The 26,667-nt window shown below is 39.0% G+C and overlaps 2 protein-coding genes across 2 annotated transcripts; one reads left to right on the forward strand and one right to left on the reverse strand.

Moving 5' to 3' along the window:
- Positions 1-152: 152 nt before the first annotated feature.
- LOC143287664 (NADH dehydrogenase [ubiquinone] 1 beta subcomplex subunit 5, mitochondrial-like) lies at positions 153-8,445 on the reverse strand. Its single transcript, XM_076595827.1, has 6 exons — positions 8,290-8,445; positions 6,160-6,242; positions 3,754-3,820; positions 3,263-3,324; positions 976-1,082; positions 153-457 (listed from the first exon to the last, which is right to left on the reverse strand). The coding sequence occupies exons 1-6, from the start codon at positions 8,384-8,386 to the stop codon at positions 307-309; spliced, it is 567 nt and encodes a 188-aa protein (XP_076451942.1). The 5' UTR covers positions 8,387-8,445; the 3' UTR covers positions 153-306.
- A 9,635-nt stretch (positions 8,446-18,080) lies between these two features.
- On the forward strand, positions 18,081-24,462 carry LOC143287366 (sperm-associated antigen 7 homolog). Its single transcript, XM_076595333.1, has 7 exons — positions 18,081-18,221; positions 20,163-20,230; positions 20,613-20,701; positions 21,213-21,297; positions 22,285-22,374; positions 23,190-23,346; positions 23,807-24,462. The coding sequence occupies exons 1-7, from the start codon at positions 18,143-18,145 to the stop codon at positions 23,986-23,988; spliced, it is 750 nt and encodes a 249-aa protein (XP_076451448.1). The 5' UTR covers positions 18,081-18,142; the 3' UTR covers positions 23,989-24,462.
- The last annotated feature ends 2,205 nt before the right edge of the window (positions 24,463-26,667 follow it).

The following is a 26,667-nucleotide window of genomic DNA, read 5'->3' on the forward strand; positions in this document are numbered from 1 at the left end:
AGTTCTTTGTTTTCTGGAGTCCTTCCAGTTTCTTCTGTCTGTTTATGTACAAGATGATATGCAGCTGTATTCTAATAATTAGGTGTAGCATTGTATCAACTGATGATCAGAGTGGCAAGTCAGTGACTGGACACACCACAAAAATCAATAAAATCTTCTCAAATGTTTAATAATATTCTCACAAACAAAACTACTATGGTCATGCCATGTACTTCCAGCATGAAGATTTCACTCAATCATTCGAAACAAAGTCTACACAGGATCAGTGTGACAGTCTCAAAGCTCTGAAACAACAGCGGCACACAGCTACGGTATACGGGTACCGGTGGCGTCGTCCTGCCAGTGCCTCTGTGCCTTTTCGGCCTGTTCGATGCGCCACTTGTCGACAGGGGTGTAGTACCAGCCCTTGTAGTCCTGTCGGTCGTGCATCAGCACCTTCACTTGCTTCTCCAGCTTCCTGCAGAGAACAAATCAAATCAAGTGGTTCGTATCCATTAGGGTGATGTCTGTGTGTAACAATTCCATCCGTTCCAATAGTCTCATCGTATATAATTTTAAATATACAATTTCAAACGAAAACAGTTTTCTTCCCCTCCACTAGACCTAACATGTTTGGTTAAGGTAAACAGGTTCTGTAAAAGCTGTGTGACTGTGAGTTTCCATCAGACGAATGAGAAGAAGAAAAGTTAAAGCTACATGCATTTTGCACAAATGAAAGAAATGCAATATATATTTCACACGCACAACATGGTTTTGACAAGAAAGTATACAATACAATGCAATCTACATTTGAAGCCTTTCATCAAAGCTTCAAAATGGCAAAAACTCCTCGAGTTCCCCATGCTTTCTCTCCCCAAAAAGCATGACAGGTAGCCACAACTGAGGCTGTAAACTCCTATGTTGGGTTACTAAGAATTATTTTGAACATATACATATCAAAAAACTTATATTTTGTCTTTCACAAAAACATGTTACCTGATCTTCCGTTTCTCACTCTCTTCCCACAGCACGTGCAGGGTTCTTTCGTATCGCTTCTCGGGGTATTCATAAATGTAGCGGGCAAACCAGCGTTCGATAGGTCCCTGTTACAAGACAGACCAAACATTAATAATGGTGTGTGCATGTGTTTGAAAATGTACTCATCAGTATTTAAGTGTGTCATCCTGCCAGTCTTAATGTTTACTTAGGACTTAATGATGCCTCTGAACACTACAAAAAAAGAAAAAAAAATGCCTTGTAAAAAAACTGTTTATAATAATCAGTGGCCTGGTTCTTAATACAATGTTCATGCTCATCATTGTAATGTGGTAATCAATTCAGACTACTATGCTGGAGATGTTACTGTGACTGATATAAAAAGAAGCTTTAAATACTCAGACCATCTTTTATTTCTAACTGCATATGACGTGAATCAAATTATTTCAATGAATGAAACAATAATCTATACTCCATGGCTAAAAGAGCATTAAAATTATAATTACTGAAATCTAGCTACCTGACCTATGTTCTTTTACACCATGGTGATTTTAATATATAAATTGTAAGTCTGTACTGATACAGTAATAATAATAATAATGGTATTTATATAGCGTTGGATCTTGTGCAGAGACAAATCAAAGTCATTCACACGCATGCATAACTCTAAAACTGTAGAAACTAAAGGGAAGGGCAGGCAATGGAGGCTATTTTGGGAAGAGGTGGGTTTTAAGGCCAGACTTGAAAGAGCTGAGTGTGGAGACTTGATGAAGCGAAAGAGGAAGTTCATTCCAATCGCAAGGTCTAGAGACAGAGAAAGAACGGTGGCCAACAGTCGAGTGTTTGAATCTGGGTATGCGTAAACAGAGTGGATCCGAAGCCAATCGTAGTGAGCAAGATGGAGTGTAGAGGTGAAGGCAGCCGCAGAGAAAGGAAGGTCAACTAGTTTTGTGAATGCATCTATAACATAGAGTGCTGATCTTGTACTTTATTCGGTGTGAGACAGGAAGCCAGTGGAGATGTTGCAAAAGAGGAGTGATGTGCTCAGATCTTTTCTTTCTGAGGACGAGTCAGGCAGCAGAGTTTTGTATGCGCTGAAGGGACTGAATGGATGAAACAGGCAGACCAGATAATAGAGAGTTACAGTAGTCAAGGCAAGAGAGAATGAGAGAAACGACAAGTCTAGATGTTGCGTCAGTGGACTGATATTTCCGGACAGCACTGATGCGCCGCAGTTGACAGTAGCAGGATTGACATGTCTGACTGATAAATTTTTGCATGGACAGTGTATTGTCAAGGACAACACCGAGGTTCCTGACTGACGTGGAAAGAGGGACGGATGTACTGCCAAGTTTGATTGTGTCAACTGATGGAAGACAGTTTTTGTTTAGTTCCTATGATCATTGCTTCAGTTTTGTCTGCGTTCAATTGTAACTTATTTTGAGTCACCCAGTTTTGAATGTCCAGGAAGCAGTTGGATGTTTCTTGCAAGAGCGACAACAATTTTTCAGGGGTGTCACTCTTCTGGAGTTGAGTGTCATCAGCATAAGAATGATGACTGATATTATGGCAGTTGATAATTTCAGCTAGAGGAGCAGTGTACAGTGTGAAGAGCACTGGGCCTGAAACAGATCCCTGTGGGACTCCATGTTCGATTTTAACGGGTTCAGATTGGAAATGATCAACAATGACAGACTGGAATCGGTCAGTGAGATAAGATTTGAACCAGTTTAGAACAGTGCCGTTGATACCAAATGTATCAATGACTGGCAGAAATGCACACAGAAAAAGCTTCAACAAAAGGACATGAAGGATTTTTTTTGGATAGTTGCTAATTGGAGCATATTGTCGAAAAGATATTTTCCAAAGCACATCATGCGGTCAGTCCCAGACATCTGTGTCAATAAAGACACCCAGCGTTTTCAGTTAACCTACCTCTGCAACAAATACAAACAAAAGAGAAGTGGCTGAACTGAAGGACCATGTATCTGATAATATCAGTTCCTCATATTACAGGACAAAAATCATATGAGACACACAAAGTATCAGCAAACCAGACTACACCAAGTAACTGGAACACATGTCTATGATCAACCCTGGTGATTGTGTCCATCATCACAGTGCTGAAGACACTGTATGCAATACAAAAAGCAGGAGTAAAACTCATACAACTAGTGTGTGTACACTTTCTTTTTTTAAAAACCTAACTCTCACTCTTCACATATCTGTACATGCTGAAGGTTGACACTGACAGATTTATGCACACATGCAGACACTCAATACTAACCTTGTAATACTCCCAAGGCATTGGTTCATAATCTTCAGGGATATCTGCAAGCTCTGCTTGGCCTGCAGAATACAAGCAAATATATAATCAGACTGCTAGTATTGTGTAAAGCTGCTTCAACTGTGCTAATAAAAAATGGTTCTGTTTAATAAAGTCTGTGCTTTTTGTCACATACACAATGTATAAACTCCAGATGCCTATGCTCTGCCTCTCTCGTGTTTCTGTGAAACAATAATATAATAAACCAAGAACACGACTGCAAATGTTTATTTTCTCCTATGAAACAAAAAGACAGGGAGCCAGAAAGAGAGAAACAAGACTGCTTTTTGCTTAAGTGACAACTGCATTTCAACTAGCATGGAAAAACGATAATATACATGAATGAAGGTGAAGCTGCAGCCTACAAATACACGATTAAGTAAATTTGGCCAGTAAAAAGGAGCAACCACTCTTTAAATGGACAAATAAATAAACATATAAAATCTTCTCACCAATGAACAGGTTGCAGTAGAGAATCAACAGCCCCATTGGAGCAAAGCCAAGGAACAGGTAAAAGTGCTGTGAAAAAAAATCATTTATAATTCAAATACATTATAATATTTAAGGGAGGTTGTTTCGTTTTTTAAAACATATATATATATATATATATATTTTTTTTTTTTAAGCTTCAAACTGTTGATATATCCGCAGTTTAGGGGTAACTGCATTATCAACCATCCAGCCACTCATTTGCAAACACTTCATAGCAAACAATGAATGCCTTGATCAGTGATGCATGTTCAAAGCAATATCTCAGCAAGTTTTGGCTCAGTTCTGATGTGTTTTTTAGCATTTTGTAAAGCAAAAGCTGTTAAGCCTGTCAACATGGCTGTCAGGACGTACGGTACAGAAGAGGTGGCTGGAATTTTGTTTATTTTAAAAAAAAAACGTCAACAATAGCAACTAATAAAACATGACAGAAAAAGAAAGTAATGTTGCTGATCAGCTGGAGTGATTCTTATTCTTCTGATGATTACATGCTACAAGGTTCATCAACAAGAAGAGGGCTGAGTCGTGTTATAAGTGGGTTTAGAAAAACCCAATATCTCAGCTTGAAACTCTAATTTGGGGGTTTTGATTTACAATGAATCCTCCAGATGAAGGCCTCAAGCCAAAATATTTACAGTGAGCTTCTGTGTTGTAATATTGTGTAATAGTGTTTGGGTGGGAGGGTGTGTGTGTGTGGGTGTATGTGACTGCGAGTGTTTATGTATTGTGTATATGTTTTCAACAACATGATAGTGGAGGAAAGAACATAATCACACTTGTTGTTGTGTCTGATACATTTGCTAGTACTTCAGCACCATTTCCACCCATAAAATAAACAAACCTTAATTATCTCATCAAAGTGTCATTTGTGATTTTTTCCTTAAAAATAATCTGGGCTATCTTTTCCGGAGTGTGAGTTATGTCATCCTGCCAATACTGAACTCATGATAACTAAATATATATTTTTCATTCATTTTCTTTCCAGAAAATGTTTGTTTTACATACTTTTGAGCATCATTTTAATTTTTGTGATTTTTTTTTTTTTTTTTTTTAGAGGTTGGCGATTATTTTGCAAAAATCACAAATAGTTCCAGAAGTAAAAGGGTTAAGAAACAAAATACACAGATAACATTGAAAATACAAGAAAACACCTGGAAAACTTGAAGAATGCACATCAGCCTGTATATGGCCTTAGTGGTTGGCTGGGCTATAAACAACATGCTTTGATTAGAAGAATTAGAATGCACAAATCACATCAAGAGTGCAAAAGTAACATTATGAATACATAGATAACATCAATTACAAAACAGAACTTACATAATCATCAACTAATACGGTCTGTTATAGTGTTAAGCATCCTACAGAATAAAAGTCACAAGTCAAAGTGTATGTTTTTGTTTTCGTCTAAAACTGGATGAATCTTGCTGTGTATGAAATCTACAAATCACTCTTAATCAGGGCACATACATTATCACACAAATGAAACATGTCACTACACAATGCATTGCAATGCATTTTTTTCCCACCCCCTAATCATCAACTGATTACTTAAGTAATCATGGGCATATATAACTGCCATGCTAAACACAACTGTTCATATTTCTCCAATAGATGATGACAAATATTTTCTAGCCTGAATCCAATTTTCAAATAGTTAATAAAAATGTTTAGTGTACCCTGTAGGTGTTTTTCAAGGGAATTTAATTTATCAGATCATTTATCCAACACATTAAATACAAAATGAAGACTTTTTCAAATGTTTGTAAATTATCTCTTGAAAACTCTATATGACACTAACACAAATTAATCAGGAGCAGGACTTTTCCACTGAACAGGGTTGGACACAGACACACAACCTGATGGTAAAGCATAAATGGAGAGTGAGTTTTTCTCTTCTGATATTTCCATGGCAATCGACACTTATGCTGTGTTCAATTTAACAACTGGATTGTCTGGAGATAATATAAAACAATCCCTGACTATGCAACTGATAAACAAACATACATATTGAAACTGTCTATCTCATCACTACTGTAGTGTAATCACCATGTTTAATGATGTATAATAATAAATTATGGAGGTTATTGTGTCTTCTGAAGGAGAAAAATGGGTGAGAAGGGGAGGGAAGGGAATAGAAAGTTGTGTGGATGCCATTTTAAACATGATTATGATGAAAGAAACATTTTTTTTCCAACTATTCAACTCTTTCACACACACACACATACAAGCAATATCTAATATATTCTGCAAAGTGCATTCATCCATGGATACAAACTGCATTCATCCATGGATACAAACTAATATCCTGGTACAATCAGGAGCATTCCAATCAAAACAATGTTGTTACAGGAAACAAAGTATGAACTTACCAAGCTATCCTTCCAACGTGCCCACTCAAAACCTGATGGCACAACTTGCATCTGGTTATGGCTGCCCATCTGACGTAAAACTACTGTGAAAACAGAATATGTACATATATATAAAAAGCAGGCAAGCACCATTTTGACTTCGGGGTTTTTAAATTGTAAAGCATTCTGTGACACTCATACTCAAAGCAAACAATACTGTAATGAAAATATCATTAGTGTTAGTGTTACATATATAATTTTTTGTCAATCTACATTGCATCACATAGATATTTACTTTTACTTCGAGAATGAAGGTGGCAGGAAGGTTAAGACGCTTGTCTCCCAATACAGTGTCTGCAAAAGTCCAGGTTTGAATCCCAGTCTCGCCCTTTCTCCCAAGTTTGACTGGAAAATCAAACACCAAGCATCCAGTCATTCAGATGAGACAATAAACCAAGGTCCTGTGTGCAGCATACACTTGGCACACTGAAAAAGAATCCATAGTCACTGATAGTGTTGTCCTCTGGCAAAATTCTGCTGAAGAAACCCACTCTGACAGGTACAGAAATATATATATTTATATGCACTTAACTCACTCCATACGAACGGCGAAAGAGACGACGTTAACAGCGTTTCACCCCAATTACCATCATCAAAATATTGCAAGCGGAAGGCTCTTATACTGAAGAGGTGAATGTTGACAAAGAATACCACAATTCTGACGACGGAAGCTAAAGGTTGTGTCATTCAGACACCCACTGGACATCCGAGGGGTCTGTGTAGAGGAGAAGAGAGGACTGGCCGTACTGAGTGAGTTAAGGCCTGACCAAGTATGTTAGACATTTGCTGGTCAGACATCTGCCTAGCAGAAATGGTGAAGCGTATGGATTTGTCCAAACTCAGTGATGCCTCTTTGAAGAACTGAAACTTATTGATTCTGTCTATAGCTTTTCTGGAATACAAATTACATAAGGACCTTTTCAAAGACCTTGCATAAGCAGTCTTATAATATAAGCACTTTGTTTAACAGGAAAACCTTTTCTGAGTCTACCCTGATTCTGCAGAGTTTAGAAAATTCTTACAGCTAAGTTAACACTAAGATCGCTTGTACAACCCAGCCCTGGAGACACAATAATCACTATTATTATAGCCAGATCAAACCAATGACTTTTTCTTACACAACAAATAAATATTTGATCCAAAGTCAAACAAAAATATCCAGCTAGAATTTTCTGATTCTATACCAGACTGTTAATCAAAATTCTAAGACCTTATCATTGTTTTCCTTACATCAGTGTAACACTCCCATTCACTCAAACGACACTTTTAAGCTTTGTGGAGTTCATGGACATTTTCCTTTTTTTTCTTTTCTTGATATGCTTTTGGATCATAACAAATCTGTGTGTTATGTACTGTATGTTTTAAGTATATATACGCATCTTGTGATTTTTGGTTTGACTTTAGGTGAAGAGATAAAGTACTAAAAATGGTAAAAGGAGAAGTTTGTGAGAAAGAACTGAAGATACAATAGAGTGGACGAGGGGTGGATGGGGTGGGGCTGGAAAGGCAGCTCTGCATCAGAAAATTCAGACAGACAGAGGAACAGGAACCTTGAAAGCAGCTGTGTTGGGGAAATGATTTTGATCATGGGTAAATCTATTGGATAAACATAAAGTTGGTTTGAAAAGTGTGAAGACACTACAGAGAAGAAATAAAGTGGTTCATTATGCCATGGTGTGTACAGAATATTTTTCATGAACATAATTTGACAGTCTTTTAGACTTAAGAGTGTGGTGCAAATGTGTGTGTGTGTGTGTGTGTGTGTGAATGCTCCAGTGAATGTGTGTGTGTGTGTGTGTGTGTGTGTGTGTGTGAGAGAGAGAGAGAGAGAGAGAGAGAGAGAGAGAGAGAGAGAGAGATTGTGCGTAACTGTACCAGAGATAGATAGAGAGATTGTGCGTAACTGTACCAGAAAAAAAGAACCTGAGAGAGAGAAAATTTGTTTACTTCAATTTTTTAGCAATGTAAAATGCCATGGGCCATTTGAGGTCATGTTTTTGTTTGACCCTTAAAACCAGAAGTTACTTAAAAATTAAAATGAAAGAAGCACTTACAAAAACTACGTTTAAAAATCAGTTTAAAACAATTAACCTGTTGTTGGTGGTCTACTTGCCACGACACTGCCACGGAGCAGTACAGCCCGAGCGCACTGGCCAAAGGCCGGGCGCAGCAGACTCATTACCACCATCTTGCCCTTCAAGGGAATACAACACTTCCGCAGCAACCAAAATGGTCGTCTTGGTGTCTCATACAATAATTGAAATAACGTCTGTGTTGAACGTAGTCAATTCTTTAGTCTCATCTGAATCAATAGCAGTTTTATTTATTTTTCTTTTTTCAAATTCACCGAGAGTACGAGAAGTAGCTCTTATTTCTTCTTCCAAGTTTGGGCTATGTCTTTTATCCGGAATTCTCGGTAACCACAAAACCGCACATGCTATGGGTTGAGGGAAAATGTGGGGACAGGAAACAATGCAACAGATTGTGTGTGTATGTGTTTTATCTTCGGTGTGTGTGTGTGTGTGTGTGTGTGTGTGTGTGTGTGTGTGTGTGTGTTTTCGGAGATAATCCTTAACAGACATGGCTTTCCATTACAAGGCTGTACCGAATAAAGCGTTTCTTAAGAACTGTATCAGTATCAGTAGCTCAAGAAGGCGTCACTGCGTTCGGACAAATCCATATCCGCTACACCACATCTGCCAAGCAGATGCATGATCAGCAGCGTAACCCAACTCACTTAGTCAGGCCTTGAGAGGAAAAAAAAGAAAGAAGATAATAATAAATAAATAAATAAAATAAAATAAGTGAAAATTGTTTTTATAAAAATATTTTAAAAAATCATAAAAAATAGATGAAATAAAATAAAATAAACAGAAATAAGTAAATAAATAAATAAATAAATAATAGATAAATACATTTTAAAAAAAAGAAAAAAAGAACTACTACTACTAATGATAATATTTATAAGGCGCAAAAACTTGATGAAGTAAACTATAAGCGTACAAAATGAATAAAATAAATAAATAAATAAGACAACAATGATGATAAATAAGCAAATAAATGTAAAACATGCAGACACGCATTCACACATACACACATATATGCATAACAGATATGCACCAAACTGACATGCAGTTTCACAGATATGAAAGCACAATCAAATACACATAAACGTTCATGAGCCCCAGCACACACACACACACACACACACACACACACACACACACACATTTTCACAGCTGAACTTACAGCCATACTTATGGTCTTAAATTATATTTCAGACATTCCGAAAACTGTCAGTGAAATTCTATTATGTGTAGACTCGAAGTCAGTATTACAAACTATAGAATCTCCAAATTCAAAGAAGCGAATTGAGATGACAATGGAAATAAAACATATTATTCACCAACTGACAAAACAGGGCATTAAAATAACCTTCTGTTGGGTACCTTCGCACTGTGGAATATCTTCAAATGAGTGGGTAGACCAAGCAGCTAGAAGAGCAGCACGTAATTTCGAAGGCGCAATACAACTTCACATCCAGTTAGATCTACATGAATACATTAGTTGTATAGAAAATGTATCTAGAAATCGATTTAAGAAACTACTTATAGATTCAAATAATCAATATTACCAATGTTGTGTAAACACAAAGAATGCAGATAATCCCAAACATTTTCTAAATTTGACACCAGCAGCACATTCAAGACAAATTACAAGTCTAATGTATAGAATTCGTTTAAATGCCTTTCGTACAAAATTTTCTAAAAATATAAAATGTATATGCGGTAAGCAAATAACTGTAAGTCATCTACTCATTCATTGTCCGAGCATAAGACAGTTAATTCCTAAAAATGTAGTTGATGACTTTTCTTCCAATATTTCACTGATTAGCCATTGAAAAGATTTTGAATGATTATTCATTGCTTAGAATGTTTTCGGAAAATTTAAACTCCAGTCCAGTTGGTATCCTCCTTTGATGTGTTATAATTAATGTTGTTATTTATATTTACATTGTTGTAGGTTAATACTTGTTGATATGCATATACATATTCTCCTTCCCATGACACCACATTCAATACACACCACAATCTCTTTAGACCTTTTTCTTATAATATACTTTTCCTGTGTTATAATTAATGTTGTTATTTATATTTACATTGTTGTAGGTTAATACTTGTTGATATGCATATACATATTCTCCTTCCCATGACACCACATTCAATACACACCACAATCTCTTTAGACCTTTTTCTTATAATATACTTTTCCTCTGATACATAACATGAATACTTTTTTTACACTAATATTCATATGCATTCCCTTTCCTTTATCCACTTCTTTACTCCTTTCCGTCTAAAAACACTTATAGTGAATAGACGTTAAACTGAAGATAAAACACACACACACACACACACACACACACACACACACACATTACCCTGCACCACCTCTACTCCCCCCCCCCCTCCACCACACACTCATTTCTAGGCTACGTATCGCAGCTTCCACCACACACACACACACACACACACACACACACACTTGTACAAGCACACACACATACGCCCATACCCCCCACCCCCAACCACACACACATAATATACAAATACAAATATATATATAATTTTTATGCACTCCCGCACGTTCCAATATTCCGTTGCTCCCACAGTTTAGGCATGCATACATACACACACATACCTCATCCTCTACCCCCCCACCCCCAGCCCCCCCTCCCGCCCCCATGCCCCCCCCCCCCACACACACACACGCGCGCGCGCACGTGCACAGAACTCTCCTGACACTTGTGTACACTTACACCCTCGCGCACGCACACGAACACACAGACCCACACAGACACACAAACACACACATACACACACGCACAGAGGCTGCCACTGATTGGCCGCAAGAGGGGTGGGAAAAGATCTCTGATGCCAAGAGTTGGCCAGCGTTCTCTTGTTTTCAAACTTCTTTATGCCACTAGAGCACAGCATCCTCCAGCGAGAGCGGTCAAGGGCATCAGTTTCTCAGGAAGCGAAGCCTGGTTGCCTGACCATCACAGGTGACTTCTTTTTTTTTCTTTTTTTTTTTTGTGAAGAGGAGTTGTGCTGTCCCTTCCCGGCACTCTCTCGCCTACCGACGCTCACAGTCCCACAGGTGCAGATACTGCCATATGCAAAACGGCCTCGGCAGGTGCAGGTTTTTTCTTCGGAGTTCCGTCTCCTAGGAGGACTTCCAGCCAAGGATAAGAGCTCCCCATGCCCTTTGGTCATCCTTTTCCGCCTTCACAGCCGTTGGGAATGGTTTCCTTCTCCGCCTGGTCCGTCGTTGGGAGACTTCACATGCGGCAGGTAGTACTGGGTTACATGGTACCAGTAGCAAGGGCTAACTGTAATACTAACCTAAGGAAAAATTCATTAGCTAATAGAATTGCACAAATATGGAATGCACTACCAATCGAAATTAAACTTGCACTGACAAAATACTAATGTGTTAAAAAAATCTCCTTGACATGAACATCAATTTAAAAGAAAAATTTATTGACTCTGACGAGCGATTTACAGAACGTGTAAAAAAAAATCTCCTTGACACGAACATCAATTTAAAAGAAAAATTTATTGACTCTGACGAGCGATTTACAGAACGTGTAAAAGAAAACATATGTATCCCACAAATAAAAGGAGACCGATATTGAAGGGGACATAAAAAAGAGAAGGCCGCGCCGTGACTGAGGCCTAGGCAGTCAAATGCCGGTCCTTACACTACTACTACTACTACTAAAATACAGTAGTTGTTTGCTGCTGTTGCTGTTGTTTTGTTTGTTTCCAAGTTGTTTTCGTTGTTTGGGGTGCCTTTGTTCTGTGGCATTATCCCTACAAAATCAACCAAACTAGTCATACGCAGGCTCACTTGCCATGATCCGCAGTCCTTTACGTCAACAGAAAGCTATTAAGGTTAGGTCGATCATCAGTATCGGGTCACACACCAGAGGAGACCCAGTATTGCCGGCGGCACGGCGGCAGAGATACTTGTCAGTGGTGTTCGCTGGTGCCTTTTCTCGGATTCAGCGTATGCAGAATTGTACCACTTACGGAGTCAGTGAACCCAAACTGAGGTGGAGAATCTTCTCCAAGTAATGCAGTCAGAATAAGATGGGCTCTCAAGGCTGATGACATAGGCGTCAGTGTCTACAGGCATCAGCTCCTTCTTCCCCTCAGCTATCCGTATCTGGAATGCCCTTCCCTCCTCTGCCTCCTCTACCGACTCCCCATTGAGCAGCCTTAATTTAGACGAGTCATCGAGGCCTGGACGGATTCCAACTTCATCTAACGCCGGCTGGCCTTCCGTCCCTCGCACGGAACTTTTATCGAGCACTCCCAGAACAGAACGCCTCAGCACGCACTCACGCGCACATAAACATACACACCCACAAACGCACAGTACGATCTCGCCATGTCTTCGTGTTCCATTTCTTTTTCAGTGTCTTTTTGTTTGTTTGTTTGTTTGGTGTTCTTTTTTTGTTTGTTTTTGTTTTGTTTTGTCTTTTTGCCCCGTCATGTTTCTTTCCACGTAAAGTTTTTCGATTTCTTCTTTTTGTTTAGTGCACCCCGGGTTTGAGTTCACTCGACTGATGGTCATCAGTGTTATAATATAGTTGTTTGTTTTGGCTACTCAGTTCAGTCAGGCAGGTGGGTGGTGGAATAGATAAGAGCGGTGAGTTAGCAATCTGACTTTTACTAGTATGAGTTTAAATCCCGGCCAGGCGGAACGGTAAAAAAGAAAAAAAAAAGAAAAGAAAGAAGATTGAAATGGTCTGTACACAAATAGTTGAAACCCAGTTGACATGTGGTGATGACTAGTACTAATCGTATCTGGGGTACGGGTAGTCTTTGTTAAGCGTATCATGTTCTTGTGCAGGTATGTTCCACCTGATTATTCTTTTGAGTACCTTCAGTTCCCACGTGGACTACTGAGGTGTTCCATACTACACCTGCAATGGCTTTGAGAAGAGGACCTGTCAAGAAATACCACTGAGTCTGGTCCAGAGACAGAGGACACACTCTGCGCGCGTGCGCGCACACACACACACACACACTGGGTCGGACACACACACACACACACACACACACACACACACACACACTCACACACACACTCACACGCGCACAGTCACACACAAACAAACATAACAAAAAACTTTCACACACAAGCATGGGCGCAACATAAGTGTTGTCTTCTGTACTGAAGATATCCACTCTGGTAGGTACACAAATATTCATGCGTGCTCTCAAGGCCAGACTAGCGTGTTGGGTTATGTTGCTGGTCAGGCATCTGCCTGGCAGATGTGGTGTAGCACATTATGTATTTATCTGAATGCAATCACTGAAGCCTCCTTGAGATACCTGAAACACATTACTGAGGACATAGCTCTTTCTGAAAATGTGTTTTTAATTCAGTTCGTCAACCAGCAACTGTCATATTTATATGCAAGGAATGTAGATTTTAAAAAAAATCTTCTTTTTTTATGTCATTTTAATTAACAATGATACTTTTTTTTTAATGTCATTTTAATTAACAATGATATTTTCATCAACAAAAAAGGAAAGAAAGAAAGAAAAACAAAAAAACACCAACAAAAAACCCCACAAACAAACAAACAAAAACAAACAACAACATGCAACAGACATACAAACTAGTCTGAGTGTGTGCACGATCGTGAGAATTTTGAAGCGGGAACTGGGGAACGTGTGCACATTCTTTTTAACTCACTCAGTACGGCCAGTCCTCTCTTCTCCTCTACACAGACCCCTCGGATGTCGAGTGGGTGTCTGAATGACCCAACCTTTAGCTTCCGTCGTCAGAATTGTGGTATTCTTTGTCAACATTCACCTCTTCAGTGTAAGAGCCTTCCGCTTGCAATATTTTGATGATGGTAATTGGGGCGAAACGCTGTTAACGTCGTCTCTTTCGCCGTTCGTATGGAGAGAGTTAAAGAGGGTTATTTCTTCCCCTGCTGCCTTTCATTGCCATTCTCTCACGTTTCACTGTCTGTGTGTTTCCATTTTGATGGACACTACTGACTTTGCAATTTGGGGGTGCGGGGTTGGGTTTGGTGGGTGTGGTGGTTACTGAGGAATGAATTATGTGTCTTATTTGTTCGATGGTAATATCAATCCAACTTTGAACTTGAAGAAGAGCACTTTTTTAAATTGAAAAAAAAAAAGAAAAAAAAGAAAAAAGAAGTCATTCGGGAGTTACTGAACATAAGCTGAAAGTGAAAACCATCAAATTTAAGATCAGAGAGCCCAGTTAGCGTTTAATTATCTTAGTATGTCAGTGTCAACAGCCGTTGGAAGGAATATATATTGCCATGAAAAATAGGGGAATACGAAGAATTAAAAAAAAAAAAAAAAAAAAAATCAAATCCTTGCACTCAGCTCTTTCAACTCTGCGGACCTCAAAAACGTGTATACATCTTTCCAAATAAACCCCCCACTCTCTTCCCTCCGAGTTTCCGTCTGTACTTTTTCTACCGGCTGAACCTTCTCGCCACGTGTATTTGTAAGTCTTATCTTTGAACTTCAGTTGATTCAGAAAGTCTTCTTCTTCTTCTTCTTTTGGATGGGTAGCCAACATCGACTTGTCGATGAATCTGCTACACAAATTCTTTTCCGGAGGGTGGTTCCGAGTGGGCTGTTTTAATTAGTTTTAAGTTTAACAAGATTAGGAGGATTTGTGGGGAGGGGGTGTGGGTGGTGAGGAGGTAGTTTGCTGTTGTTTGGAGCTGGTCAGAAGTTTGCCACCCTGGCCCGGGAGGCTGCCAGAGATGGCGCAGTGGCGGCTTCAGTGGGCAAGTTGTTCCATTCCGGGATGGTTCTTGGAAAGAATGTCGGGTGTTAGAGAGCTTTGATTTGTCTCTGCATAAGATTCTGTGCTCGGTAAGCTATTATTATCATTTTATTACCTATTCATCTTTTTTCTTCTTTAAAAAAAAAATTCTACCTCAGTCATTCGATCTTGGACGGCAGCACATAGTGGCCTTTGGAACGCAAACAGCCCCGGGTATGTGCACTGCAGTCGGTCTGTGGATTCACAGCATGGGGATCTCACCAGCACTCTTATAATTGTTCTCCTTTCATACTGATAGAGGCCTACAGTACTTTATCAGCAACGTTTGTTTGCCTTTGTCGTCACTTCTGACACATTGTAGTTGAATCGGGTAAACAGAGAAAAGGTTATTTTCTCATGCAAAACAACATTTCTCTGACCATTTAGCCTACACTGCCCTCCTCTTAGCTTTTTAATTCGGAATGAAAACTCAATCACTTACTGTCGGCAAGATCTCCGAATCGTCTTTCAGAACCACGAAAGTTCATGCCTAAAGGACCCGGTGTTTCAGTGGTAGCTAAGCAGCTGATATAGATGGCCGGTGTCAGTGGACGTGGTTGGCTGGATTCAGTTCAAGTGAATAATTTCATTGGGGCCATTCTAGCCATTGTAATCGATTAACGACAGGACATAGCCTCGGACTGGACAAAATTGTGCTTTCCTCGTTGTGTTAGGGCACCTAGCCTAATTTGTTTGCTGTATAAGTGACTTGATCTAATCGACACTACCACCTCGTTAACTGCCCTTCGATCACCATGAATTAGTTGTTTCAACAAGGTACCACCGTAAGCGTCGCCTGTCAGTGAATGCAAGTTTTGAGCACAGTTCATTCTTTTTTTGCTTGTACCGTCTGCGTGGCTCAGTGAGTTGGTCACCAGTTGAGCGGCGCTGGGGCCGCGGACTGAGCTCGGCGCAGTCACCTGACGGAACGGCCACAACGTTGTGGGTTCGATTCCTGGACTCGACTGATGCCCCGGCCCAAATGTGAAAAATGATATAAATCGGTCGCCGGCTCTTATGCACGTGCACATCTGACCAAAAAAAGTGAATAAAGGGAGAAAAAGAGGCGGGAGGCAGACAGGGAAAACAAGGATAGACATACACGGAAGGCAGAGCTAGACGGGAACTAGGGAGACGCTGGGGGGAAAGGCCGGGGAGACAAATAATATTAACAATAATAATAGTAGTAATGGACGTTTGTTGAGCCGGCTTCATCTACTCCCTTAAAGAGAGCTCATAGCACTTAACAATAACCGGCTGAACATCAAACACACACACACGCGCGCGCGCACTGACTGATTAACTCACAAAAGAAAGAAGAAGAAAATGAATGATTTAGCGCACAATCATACAAAACAGACTCAGAGACGATCGACGCGTATTACATAATCACACACACACACACACACACACACACACACACACACACACAACCTGACGAAAGAGAGAGAGTTTGCACGGCCCGCTTATAACTGAAAAGGTATGGAAGGTCTATGGATAGGCGTTTTCAAAAAGTTGTGTTTTCAGACCAGTTTTGAAAGATTGAAATGAAGGAGAGTGGCGAAGATCGTGAGGTAAACTGTTCCAGACATATGGAGCTGAATAAGAAAAGAAAGAATTACCGAAAGATCGGGTTTTAACACGGGGAAAATGATCCGGCCGGCTGAGTTGTCGACGGGGTGTGTAGGTTTGAATCAACTGGTGATTCTCTCAGATCAGTACTGAGGAGCAGCACCCAGAATGGAGTTGAACTGAGGCCGGTGAGAATTGCAACCGTTTGTACTGAAGTGCGGGCAGAAATTGGTAACCAGTGGAGAGAACGCAGTAGATGAGTGATATTGTCAGTCTTTTTGGTTCTAAATATTAATCTTGCTCCTGCATTTTGAACTTTCTGGAGTTTTTGTATTAAGTATCTAGGATAACCAATGAGGAGTGAGTTACAGTAATCTAATCTGGACAAGACAAGAGAGCACACCAGAACCATGTATAAGAAAACCTCGGAGGCAGTGAAAAAACTGTACCAGTTGAAAACGGAGACAAAGAGAAAGAGAACGAGGAACACAGACTGTGGGTACAGATATGGCCGGAAGAGATCGAGATCAAGAGACACACATATGGGGGGCGGAGACGGAGAAGCTCAGTGAGCAAGCGAGACGTCCCGGCACGACACTGGCACTCGGGCCGAGTCAGGGCCGGACGGAGACAAGACTGAGTAGACTGAGCGAAGGGGGAACTGACAAAGTGACGGAGACAGACATATGAGAGACAAGGACTAATTAAACGTGAAACAGAGAAAAGATATTAAGACTACTACAGTGAAAAGGACTTAGATGGAGAAAGAATTAAAAAAAGAAAAAAGAAAAAAAAGTTACTCCGGGAAGTGCCGCGTAATACTAACCACTACACGAATCACTTATCAGATTATATTTTTTCTTTCTATTCTTTTTTTTATTTTAAAGTTATTTCAAAAACTCTATTCCATGTTTGATTGCTTAAAAAAGAAAAGAAAGAAAAAACAAAAGAGAGCCAGAATACAGAGGTAACATTCTGTGTAGCCGGTCATGTTTATGTCACTGACGTTCGAGACTTTTACGCAAAAGCCTGTCCAGGTTAAAGGTTAGAACTAATACTTAATTTTTTTAAGACAAAAAAGAGCTGTTCTGCTGAAGATCACGTTTTCAACATATCTCATACTGAACCATAATAATAAATTATTGTGCGCAACTACTGAATTGGTCAGTACTTGTCACCTGACTGAGAACATGCAAAATCACACACAATAATAAGAATTCAACATTAGCATGCATTCAATCACACACACACCTGTCTGTCAAACCTATGCTTTTTAAGATGAGAAAAAAAGCTATTGCTTTGTTTTTGTTTTGTTCCGTAAACCGTTCGGGATTGAGGACCTATTTCCATGAAAGGAAGAGAAGGAAGGTTTCGCTCATTTTCTACATTAAGACACTAAACACAACCCCAGCCATTTTATCAGATTTTACGAAGTATATGAGAGTTACTCCGCTTTGTTAGACTCCTTTCCTGAATAAGCATGGATTTGTTGGGCTCAATCCTTGGTTCCATGGAGAAGCCCCCTAGTATTGGGGATGCTGAGAGAAAAAAAGCACAGGGTAATTGTTGGAGTTTGTTATTGAAGGCCAAAAGTATATTCATAGTACATGATGATGAGTGTTCTCTTTGAAGTGTTCGATGTCCTGAACTGATAGTGATACCAGTTGACCTCAAGAACATGAAATGCGCAGATCTACTTCCTTTGTAAAATGTTATAAACGCGATGTGATGGTATTAGATATGAGACATCAGTCACTCAGTGGAATTCGATAATTTCCTGTTATAAAATCCAGAATTTTTAGGGACCTGTATTAACTACCATGTTCGTGCACAGATGACTCGATCGATACTACTGTTTACATACACACACTTGCGCACATTCACACACTTTTTACCACCAAGCAGTTACTAAAGTTATGCTTACATCATTTCTAATTTCTAGTTTATGATTAACATCATCAGGCTACTGTGTTCAGCCCATGTGTGAATCAAAAGAAATTATTTTGCAGCTGTAGACTAGTGCCTGATGTTTTATTGTATGGCGAACCATCAGAATTGAGAAGCTTGATTTGTGGATATGAACAAATTTTATGACAGAAGGCGTCCACATTGTCTTATTTAAATTAATAATAATAATAATAAGTTAATTTAATGCATAGTAACACCTAATCAGATAATTTTGATCCAAATGCTTTTGACCAGCTTTATATCATCTGTGAAAACATACAGGTTGGTCCATTTTAGACAGCAAACTCTCTCTTTCTCATTATACAAGCATACATGTATGCTTTCACACACACATAAAATGATAATGATAATAGTAATAGTAATACAGATAATAATGCATACATTGCCCCTCTATGCGCAACATGCCTGACCGCACTACACAACTTAAAAATTAATGTGCAAAACATGCATTCAAACACCAGTATGACAACTCTTTCTATATATATATAACCCTGCACAAACATAAGACCAAACACTAAAGTTAATCTATACATGGGCACACACAAAAACATCACGTTCAGCAAACATCCTAACACCCAAATGATGCGATCTCATTTACAATACCCAGCATTGCAGTACCCAAAACCAGCCCACAACACCCAAAAACCAATCTGAACACCCCAAACCAGTCAAGTATGTCACAACGCCCATACAAATTACAATGCTCAATCCAACTACAACACCCAAAAATTAATCCCACTCTCCCTCCCCTCCCTCCACACAACTCCTGAACAACACGCACAGAAAACAGAAACAAGCACACACCTGCACTGTCACAAGGGTCAGGAGATCAATTAAGGCAGTTTTAAACAGATGAGTCTTGAGGATAGTTTGCAGTTGGAAATGGACTGTGTGTATCTTTATTCATATGATTCGGTCCCCAGTTAAATATCATTACATTATGATTTTTATTTAACAAGCAAACAAAAACTTGGCACAACCATTCTGTTTTCAAGTAGTTTATCACACTGGAAGCACAACTGTGTCATGAAGTTATCTGTTTCTCTACCAAAGCATAGAAACTTGTATCTTAGTTCTAGTGTCTGTGACACTACTCTTGATAGATTTGGTGTTCTACTTACTGACTTAGTTTGTGTTAAAGGTTTGGGCGTCTGTGGTTTCAGTCATATTCATATGAGTTAAGATATTTTCTACAGTGTTTAAAAGATCTTGAAAAAAGTAATTTAGTATTGATGGTCTTGACTGATATTTCAAATGTCTTGAGATGTGTTTTGTTTATTTTCTGGCTCCAAGATCAACTGAAATTTTGTGGAGTTTTCATCTTTGTTTCAAAGATAATAGATTCGTGAGCCAAAATTTGATTTTGATTTTGTGAATAATTGAGTCATATCAGTCTTTATAATTTCTTTAATTATGTATGAATTATCTGCACAATGTTCTTAATCATCTTGCTTTTTTTTACTTGGATTGATGTTTTGTTGTTTTTGTTTTTGTTTTTTCAGATTGTTGTATTTTTGTGTTGTACTGTGCAGCTCAAAGGAAGCTAATAGAAAAACAGAAAGAAGCAGAGAAGAAAAAATTAACAGACTTCCGTGAAAAGGTAATGATCTCACCTTACTTTGCATTCAACATACAAGTCACATTTTACGATACTGTATTATTGGAAACCAGATTAAAATTTGGCTAGAGTAGTAAAAACATCACATACATACAGTTCATACGCATGTACATGCACACATACACACACACACATACAACCACATTAATTTGTAGTTACTGGCTACAATGTGACTTGCTACATCATATGACATGATTATGTAACATGGCAAATTATGAATTGATCCAAAGAATTGTATTTAAAACTAGAATATGATTTGTAGCCATACAGTAGAAAATAATGACAGTGTAATACTTTTTGGTAGATTATAATTATTATATGCTATTTTTATGTGTGTTTGGTTGGTTCTTTCATTTGCTTTCAGATTCAGAAACGAATACATGAATTCATCAAAAATGGAGATCAGCAAAAGTACAAATTTGAGACGATGGAGAAGATGTTTCGGTCTATTGTGTGAGTTAGTTTTTAAACTTTCTTTATCAAATTACTGTCTTTAGTGAAGGTAACTGGTGTGTGTGTGTGTGTGTGTGTGTGTGTGTGTGTGTGTGTAAGCATGTGTGTGTGGTTTGTGTGTATTTTCACACACTGACACAGCATCCTTATTCTTTTGTGGGACTGAGATGTTTTCAGATTTCACTGTCAGTTGTTGGAGATATTATAATATTTACTGTGCTGTTTTGCAAAATGAATATCAAAATGTTGGTGGACACTACACCAAATCAGATGAGACTGCTGAGCATTATATATATTTTTTATAACTTTGAATTTTGTTTGTTTGAAGATTTAAGGCTTTTGCTTTAAAAACTCCGAAAACTGGATGCAAACATAAAACAAATGTATGCTGCAAGCTTTCTTTGGAGGCAGGGATAATTTGCATTTGACATTTGTTGTAATTGATTGATATCTCTCCCTCTCTCTCTGCATATATAATCAGTATATTGTGAGTCTTGTTACATGTGTTCAGACATGAGGTAGCAGATGTGGCTGGTCTGGCATCATTTTCCTTCGGCCATGAAGAGGAGGACCGCTATGTCATGGTGTGGAAGAAGGTAAGGAAGACATTACCATTTTACTTTCCTCTTTCGGTAGACAAAAATCTTTCAGTTCTTTATGAAGCTAAGGGTTGATTGTGTGTGTGTGTGTGCGTGTCTGCGTGTGTGTGTGTTAGGGTTGGAAAAGTACTGAAAGAAGATGACCCTTGCTGGATCTGTTGTTTTCAGTGGAGAAAAACATATTGTGGGCAAAATAGATTCATTTACTTTAGAACTAGTTTGCTACCAGAAGGGCAAGGTTTCAATTCTAGTAGCTACTCTGTTGTGTGTTACTTGTGTAGGTGAATATGTTCTGTAATCATGTATGCTCAAGACTGAACAGTTTTTGTCGTTGTTGTAAACTATTTCCAATGAACATCCACCATTCAGTGCTAGTGGTCACATCAGGAAAGGGAAAACAAAGCAGATCAGCTTGAAGAAGAAATTTGTTTCTTTCAATGAGAGGAAGCAACATTCTGTGTTAGAAAAGACAACATTCACAGAATCAACAACTTTGAGCCTGATGGAGCAAACACGCTATCCATAGCTTGCCATGGTTTAGCATAGTGCATTACATAGATATATCAATCTTTTATGATACAAAATCATATTGTGGTCAAAGCTAACAGTACCCATGTGTATGTGCTGTGCAGTTAGTGTATAAATTTCACTTACTGTTCACATGTTAAGTTTGGACACAGTTTCGACAAAAAAATTGATTAATCTGTGGCTGATGTCAGTGTCTATCTTTTGATGAAGGAACAAGCAAACTTGTTTACTTTGATCTTAATCTTTGCTAATTTTCTTAGTGACATATGATTGTGCATAGTGATGATTTATCAATAAGAAAAAAAAAGCAAAGAAAAAAAAAGAAGAGAAAGCGTCAGTGCCAACATTTCCTCTGTCAGTTTGTGCAGATCCAGAGCTTTCCTAATGACAGTGTTCTTCATCATTAATGATGAAAAGTGTTGTTGCATAACAAACCAATGCCGATTGTGTTTGTAGGAGTTTGCTCCCTCTGATGAAGAGCTGCTGGCGTACAGAAGAGGAGAGGAATGGGACCCTGAAAAGGCAAAGGAGATGGCAAGACTCAAGGTGATGTTTTTGAGGGGTTATGTGTTATAGGTTGGACAGTTTTTGCTTCATCCATTTCTTAAAAAGTAGTGTTGCAACAGGTCATTTTTATTGGCAAATTTTCTAAGCTGTCATGAATCTGTCTCTGTTATTGCTATTATACTATCTCATTTGATGTTGGTTTCTGTGTGTGTTTAGTGTCAGTTCTTTTCTTGTCACATACACCCCTGGCCCCACCACCTGTTTGCCATATACCGGACTTCTGTATCCAAAATTTCCCCTTTTCTGTCACAGTTTTTGTGTCTGTTTTTTTTTCTGTCATCTCTTCCTGTCTAATTTCCTGCATTGGTGGTCAGTTGACATGATGTATATTTTCAAGAAAATTGAACATTTTTGATATTGTATGCTTGTAACTGTTTTGTTTGTTTGTTTTTTGGGGAGTGAGTGTGTGTGTGGGGGGGTCTTTTTGTGCTCAGGACAGGTGACCTACCTGCTTCTGGTTATGCACGCCTTGAATTGGAAAGAAAGAAAAGAATTATATGGTTTGTGGTTTTGGGTGAAAAATCAAAAACATTAGTCAGTGCCCGAAGCATGCCATGGGTTTGTGTGCATGAGTACTCCTGTACCTGCGCCTGATTTTCTCTTCCAGCTTGTTTTCTTTTTCAGGTTCCAAGGGATCATTCATGACCAAGGTGTTTCACTGACAGAGATGTTTCATTGACAGAGATGCTTTTTGACTGCAGAGTTTTCAGTCTCAGCCCTGACACAGTCCTGTACAGTCAGCTGGGCTGTGACAAGAAGACAGAGTGTGAGAGTGTTCTGATCTGGGTTTTCAGGAGGAGGAACGTTTATCAGCAGAGGCCAGTGCTATGCAGAAGAAGAAGATGACGCCTGCCAGCAACTACCGGGACAAGTACCGCCATCTGATCGGTGAAGACAGAGTGTGTAAGGATGACGCCATATCTACTGCCACCAACAGGAATTATGGCTTTGGTGAGTAGACGTGTAGTAGGAGTCTGTTGTTTTTGTAAAAGCAGTTTGGTGTCATATACTGTACCATGTCAAAATGATGCAAACTAGGCCTATCGGTTTGCTCTGCTTGGCCAAATTTCGCACGGCTAACAGTGAAAAGACGAGCAGTCTTGCCCCGATCCGCTCTCAGCCAATCAAACGCCTCTAAAAGCTGTAAGCGCTGAATCATTCCTTTGGCCAAGGCTCTCCACGCCATCTTGTCAGGTTTACGCTCTGTCTCGTCTTACACTTTTTTTGGCTATTAAGCGTATTCATTTGGCCTTATTTTGCTGCATGCGGCTTGTCTGTATTGTATTCTTACATTCTGTGCACTCGATTCGACTCGGCACCCTCGATTCGTTCATTTTACAGAACATTTTGTCTTACAGCACATATTATGATTATAATACATGGTGAGAACATCTTTTTCTTCTATGTCCAGTGTCGGCAGATAACAAGCGAGATAAGCGCACCATCGAAGAAGTTCTGGCCGAAACGCGTGCCAAAAAACGCATGAAGGGAAATGGGGACCCCCCATCACAGACAGACGATGGAGCAACTACAGGCAATGCCACAGCAACGGCTTCAGAGACTCAGGCACCTGATCCCAGCCCTTCTTCTTGATAACCACGTCTCTTAGGATTTTTTGTGCATGTTGTAATTGCTCTTTTATTTGTGTTCGTGTGTGAAACTACACACTAAAAGGGACATGACTTCCTGTGGAGAATGTGTTTCTTACTGTAATAATTGAGATGAGCTGTGATTTTTTTAATACAATGAAGTCTCAATTTCTGAAGTGCTAGTTCAATCACACAAGAGATCGTTTATTTTCTTGTAAACATTTGCAGTCTTTGTTTTATTGCGGGGTTTTTTTCATGGTCGCTGTTTGTGAATTGATTTTCTAACACATTCACATTTGTGACTTTTTCTTGTTGATAATTTCTCAGTGGAATATTTTGTTTTAATGTTCACTCAATTTGCATAATTACAAACTATTATTAAATCTTCAGTGAGGATTTTGTGCAGCGTGATACTGATTCAGATGTACACAGTTTGTAATTGATTTGAAATGAATAAACAGTGAACTTTTTCCTTTTATTTGTGTGTGTGTGTGTGTGTGTGGGTATGTGAGCTTGTGTGCGTGAGTGTGTGTGTGCACCATTTTATGTTAATCTGACAGTCAATACTTTATGATAATGGTCTACATGTGTTTAGATTCCATGAGTGTGTGTGTGTGTGTGTGTGTGTGTGTGTGTGCTCTGAAAGGGTGTTCCTCGTGTTATTGAGAGTACACATATAAATATATACTGGTTGAAAAAAGAAAGCCTTGACCAACAGAATCAGAAACCACTCATAATCCACACAGTAAATTAGATCAGGTCACAGTCAACACAAATCAAGTGATTATAGGATACATTATAATATATACTGTTCATTTAATTACACATACTTAACCGTGACCCACTAGCGCAGACTCCGGCAGGGGTCTGATTCCTGTCCTGTGCAAACTACTAAAATTCATTATTTTATTTTGTTATAATTGAATGACATTTTCTTCATTCTATAATAGCGCCCTTGTTTTTTGGGCTATGTTGCCTTTGTTTTTGTCTACTTCTGGGCATGGTATGGTTTAGGCTGGCCTTTGTAACTTAACATGTTTTGTTTCATATGGAACGGCTCTATGTACTCATGTCCCAATGTGGCACTAAATGGCCAAACGAATGAACAATTAGGGTTGGGAGGTTCAGTTGGTTCTACCCCATCAAAGTGAAACTAGAGTTCTGATGGAACTATATGTAAACAATTTACACATTTTTGCACACAGAAGCTGCATTCTCTTTCTCTTGTACATGGGTAAAACAACATCCAAGGGTAGATCAACTGGCAGACAACTGAAGTAATATTATAAGCAGGGATTCCAACCCGCTAAGTGTTTGGAGGAACAATCGGGAAATTTGGTAGGAACATTTTGAATTTGGCAGAAACGCTTGGACTCTGAGCCACATGAGCAAACGTACATTTTATCTACAACGCATACAAACACTCAGCCACTTGTTCCTTCCTTGTGCTCTATAGCTTAATCCACGTGGCACAGATGCCGTTTGACAGACACACAACTTGATTTGGCTAGCCTACATTTTCTCTTGTTTGAGAAAACGGTTTTATTGATTGGTCCACTTAATGCTGTTTCAATGTAGACACACATGCGATTAGCTGAGCATGATCACGTGAGACCAACGTCAGTAGTGACTGTCCTGGCCTTGTGATCGATAGGTCTGTAGAGTCTGGGTAATATTATGACAGGAATGCATGTGTCCATGCTATGTAATTGAAAATGAACCTGGAACAATTTTGATGTGGGCATAATATCGGAACAAACTGCAATCGAGCGTAACAAGATTCGGGGAAATCGTAGCAGTTGGCATCTCTGAATACGTGACCCATGAGCAGCTGTGTATTCAGTGCAGCCACTTTAGGCCTTCTCTTTATATTTACAGAAATGATGGAATGTGTGCCTCTGATGACAAAGATTGCTGCTGCTGCTGACTAGCTACTTAACCACTTCTGCGTCAGACATGTGAAATATTCCAGTTGATGTTTTTTTCCCCCAGGACCAACACAAACATATATTTGTCTATGGTTTCACAAGTTCTTCCCTTGTTTCAGGAAAGAAAGACAAATCCCCTACTCTTTCAAAATATTTTGCAAACCAGTGAAAGATAAATGCCAACTTTATTCTGCAGAAAAATAATTCATATTATTATTAACTGCGTAACCTATAGGAGGTGAAATTACAGCTATTCTTGTAATTCTCTACTTGCTGGATGCCCCTTGTTATCCAGACTTCAGAGTCCAAAACCATGCTGCATGGCTCATCTTCCAATCCAAATCTGCTCATGTCACTCTTCTCCTTTGTTTCCTCACATAGAATAGATACCTATTGAGAAAAGAATAGATAATAAAATATACCTCCTGTGCTACATGTTTATGAATGGCATAGCTCCTCACTTTTCTGAGCTTCTGCATTACTACTCTCCATCTCGCCAGCTCCTGTTATCAGGTGATGACCATCTCTTGAAAAATCCCTCCTACAAAACCAGATCATATGGAAAATACACTTTCTCTTTCCAGACTTCTTCCTCATGGAATCCACTCCTGTTTCCTGTCCACCATGCTGTTTCTTGTCCTTTCAAAATCTCTTTGAAAACTTATTTTATTTATAATCAGTAAATAACTTCTTGTCTTCACTTTTGTTTGAATTCTTACTTCTATTATTGTTACTATTTCTAAATGTGCACATGT

This window comes from Babylonia areolata, chromosome 11 (genome assembly GCF_041734735.1).
Source record: "Babylonia areolata isolate BAREFJ2019XMU chromosome 11, ASM4173473v1, whole genome shotgun sequence".
Taxonomy (NCBI): Eukaryota; Metazoa; Mollusca; class Gastropoda; order Neogastropoda; family Buccinidae; genus Babylonia; species Babylonia areolata.

Excerpts from the sequence above, each read along its gene's own strand:
- LOC143287366 (XM_076595333.1), top strand. The coding sequence starts at position 18,143 with ATGGATTTGTTGGGCTCAATCCTTGGTTCCATGGAGAAGCCCCCTAGT. Across the intron at positions 20,702-21,212 it reads AAGATGTTTCGGTCTATTGT|ACATGAGGTAGCAGATGTGG; the intron begins GTGAGTTAGTTT and ends ACATGTGTTCAG. Across the intron at positions 21,298-22,284 it reads ATGTCATGGTGTGGAAGAAG|GAGTTTGCTCCCTCTGATGA; the intron begins GTAAGGAAGACA and ends TTGTGTTTGTAG.
- LOC143287664 (XM_076595827.1), bottom strand. The coding sequence starts at position 8,386 with ATGGTGGTAATGAGTCTGCTGCGCCCGGCCTTTGGCCAGTGCGCTCGG. Across the intron at positions 6,243-8,289 it reads AAGTAGACCACCAACAACAG|TAGTTTTACGTCAGATGGGC; the intron begins GTTAATTGTTTT and ends CTGTTTTCACAG. Across the intron at positions 458-975 it reads AGTGAGAAACGGAAGATCAG|GAAGCTGGAGAAGCAAGTGA; the intron begins GTAACATGTTTT and ends TGTTCTCTGCAG.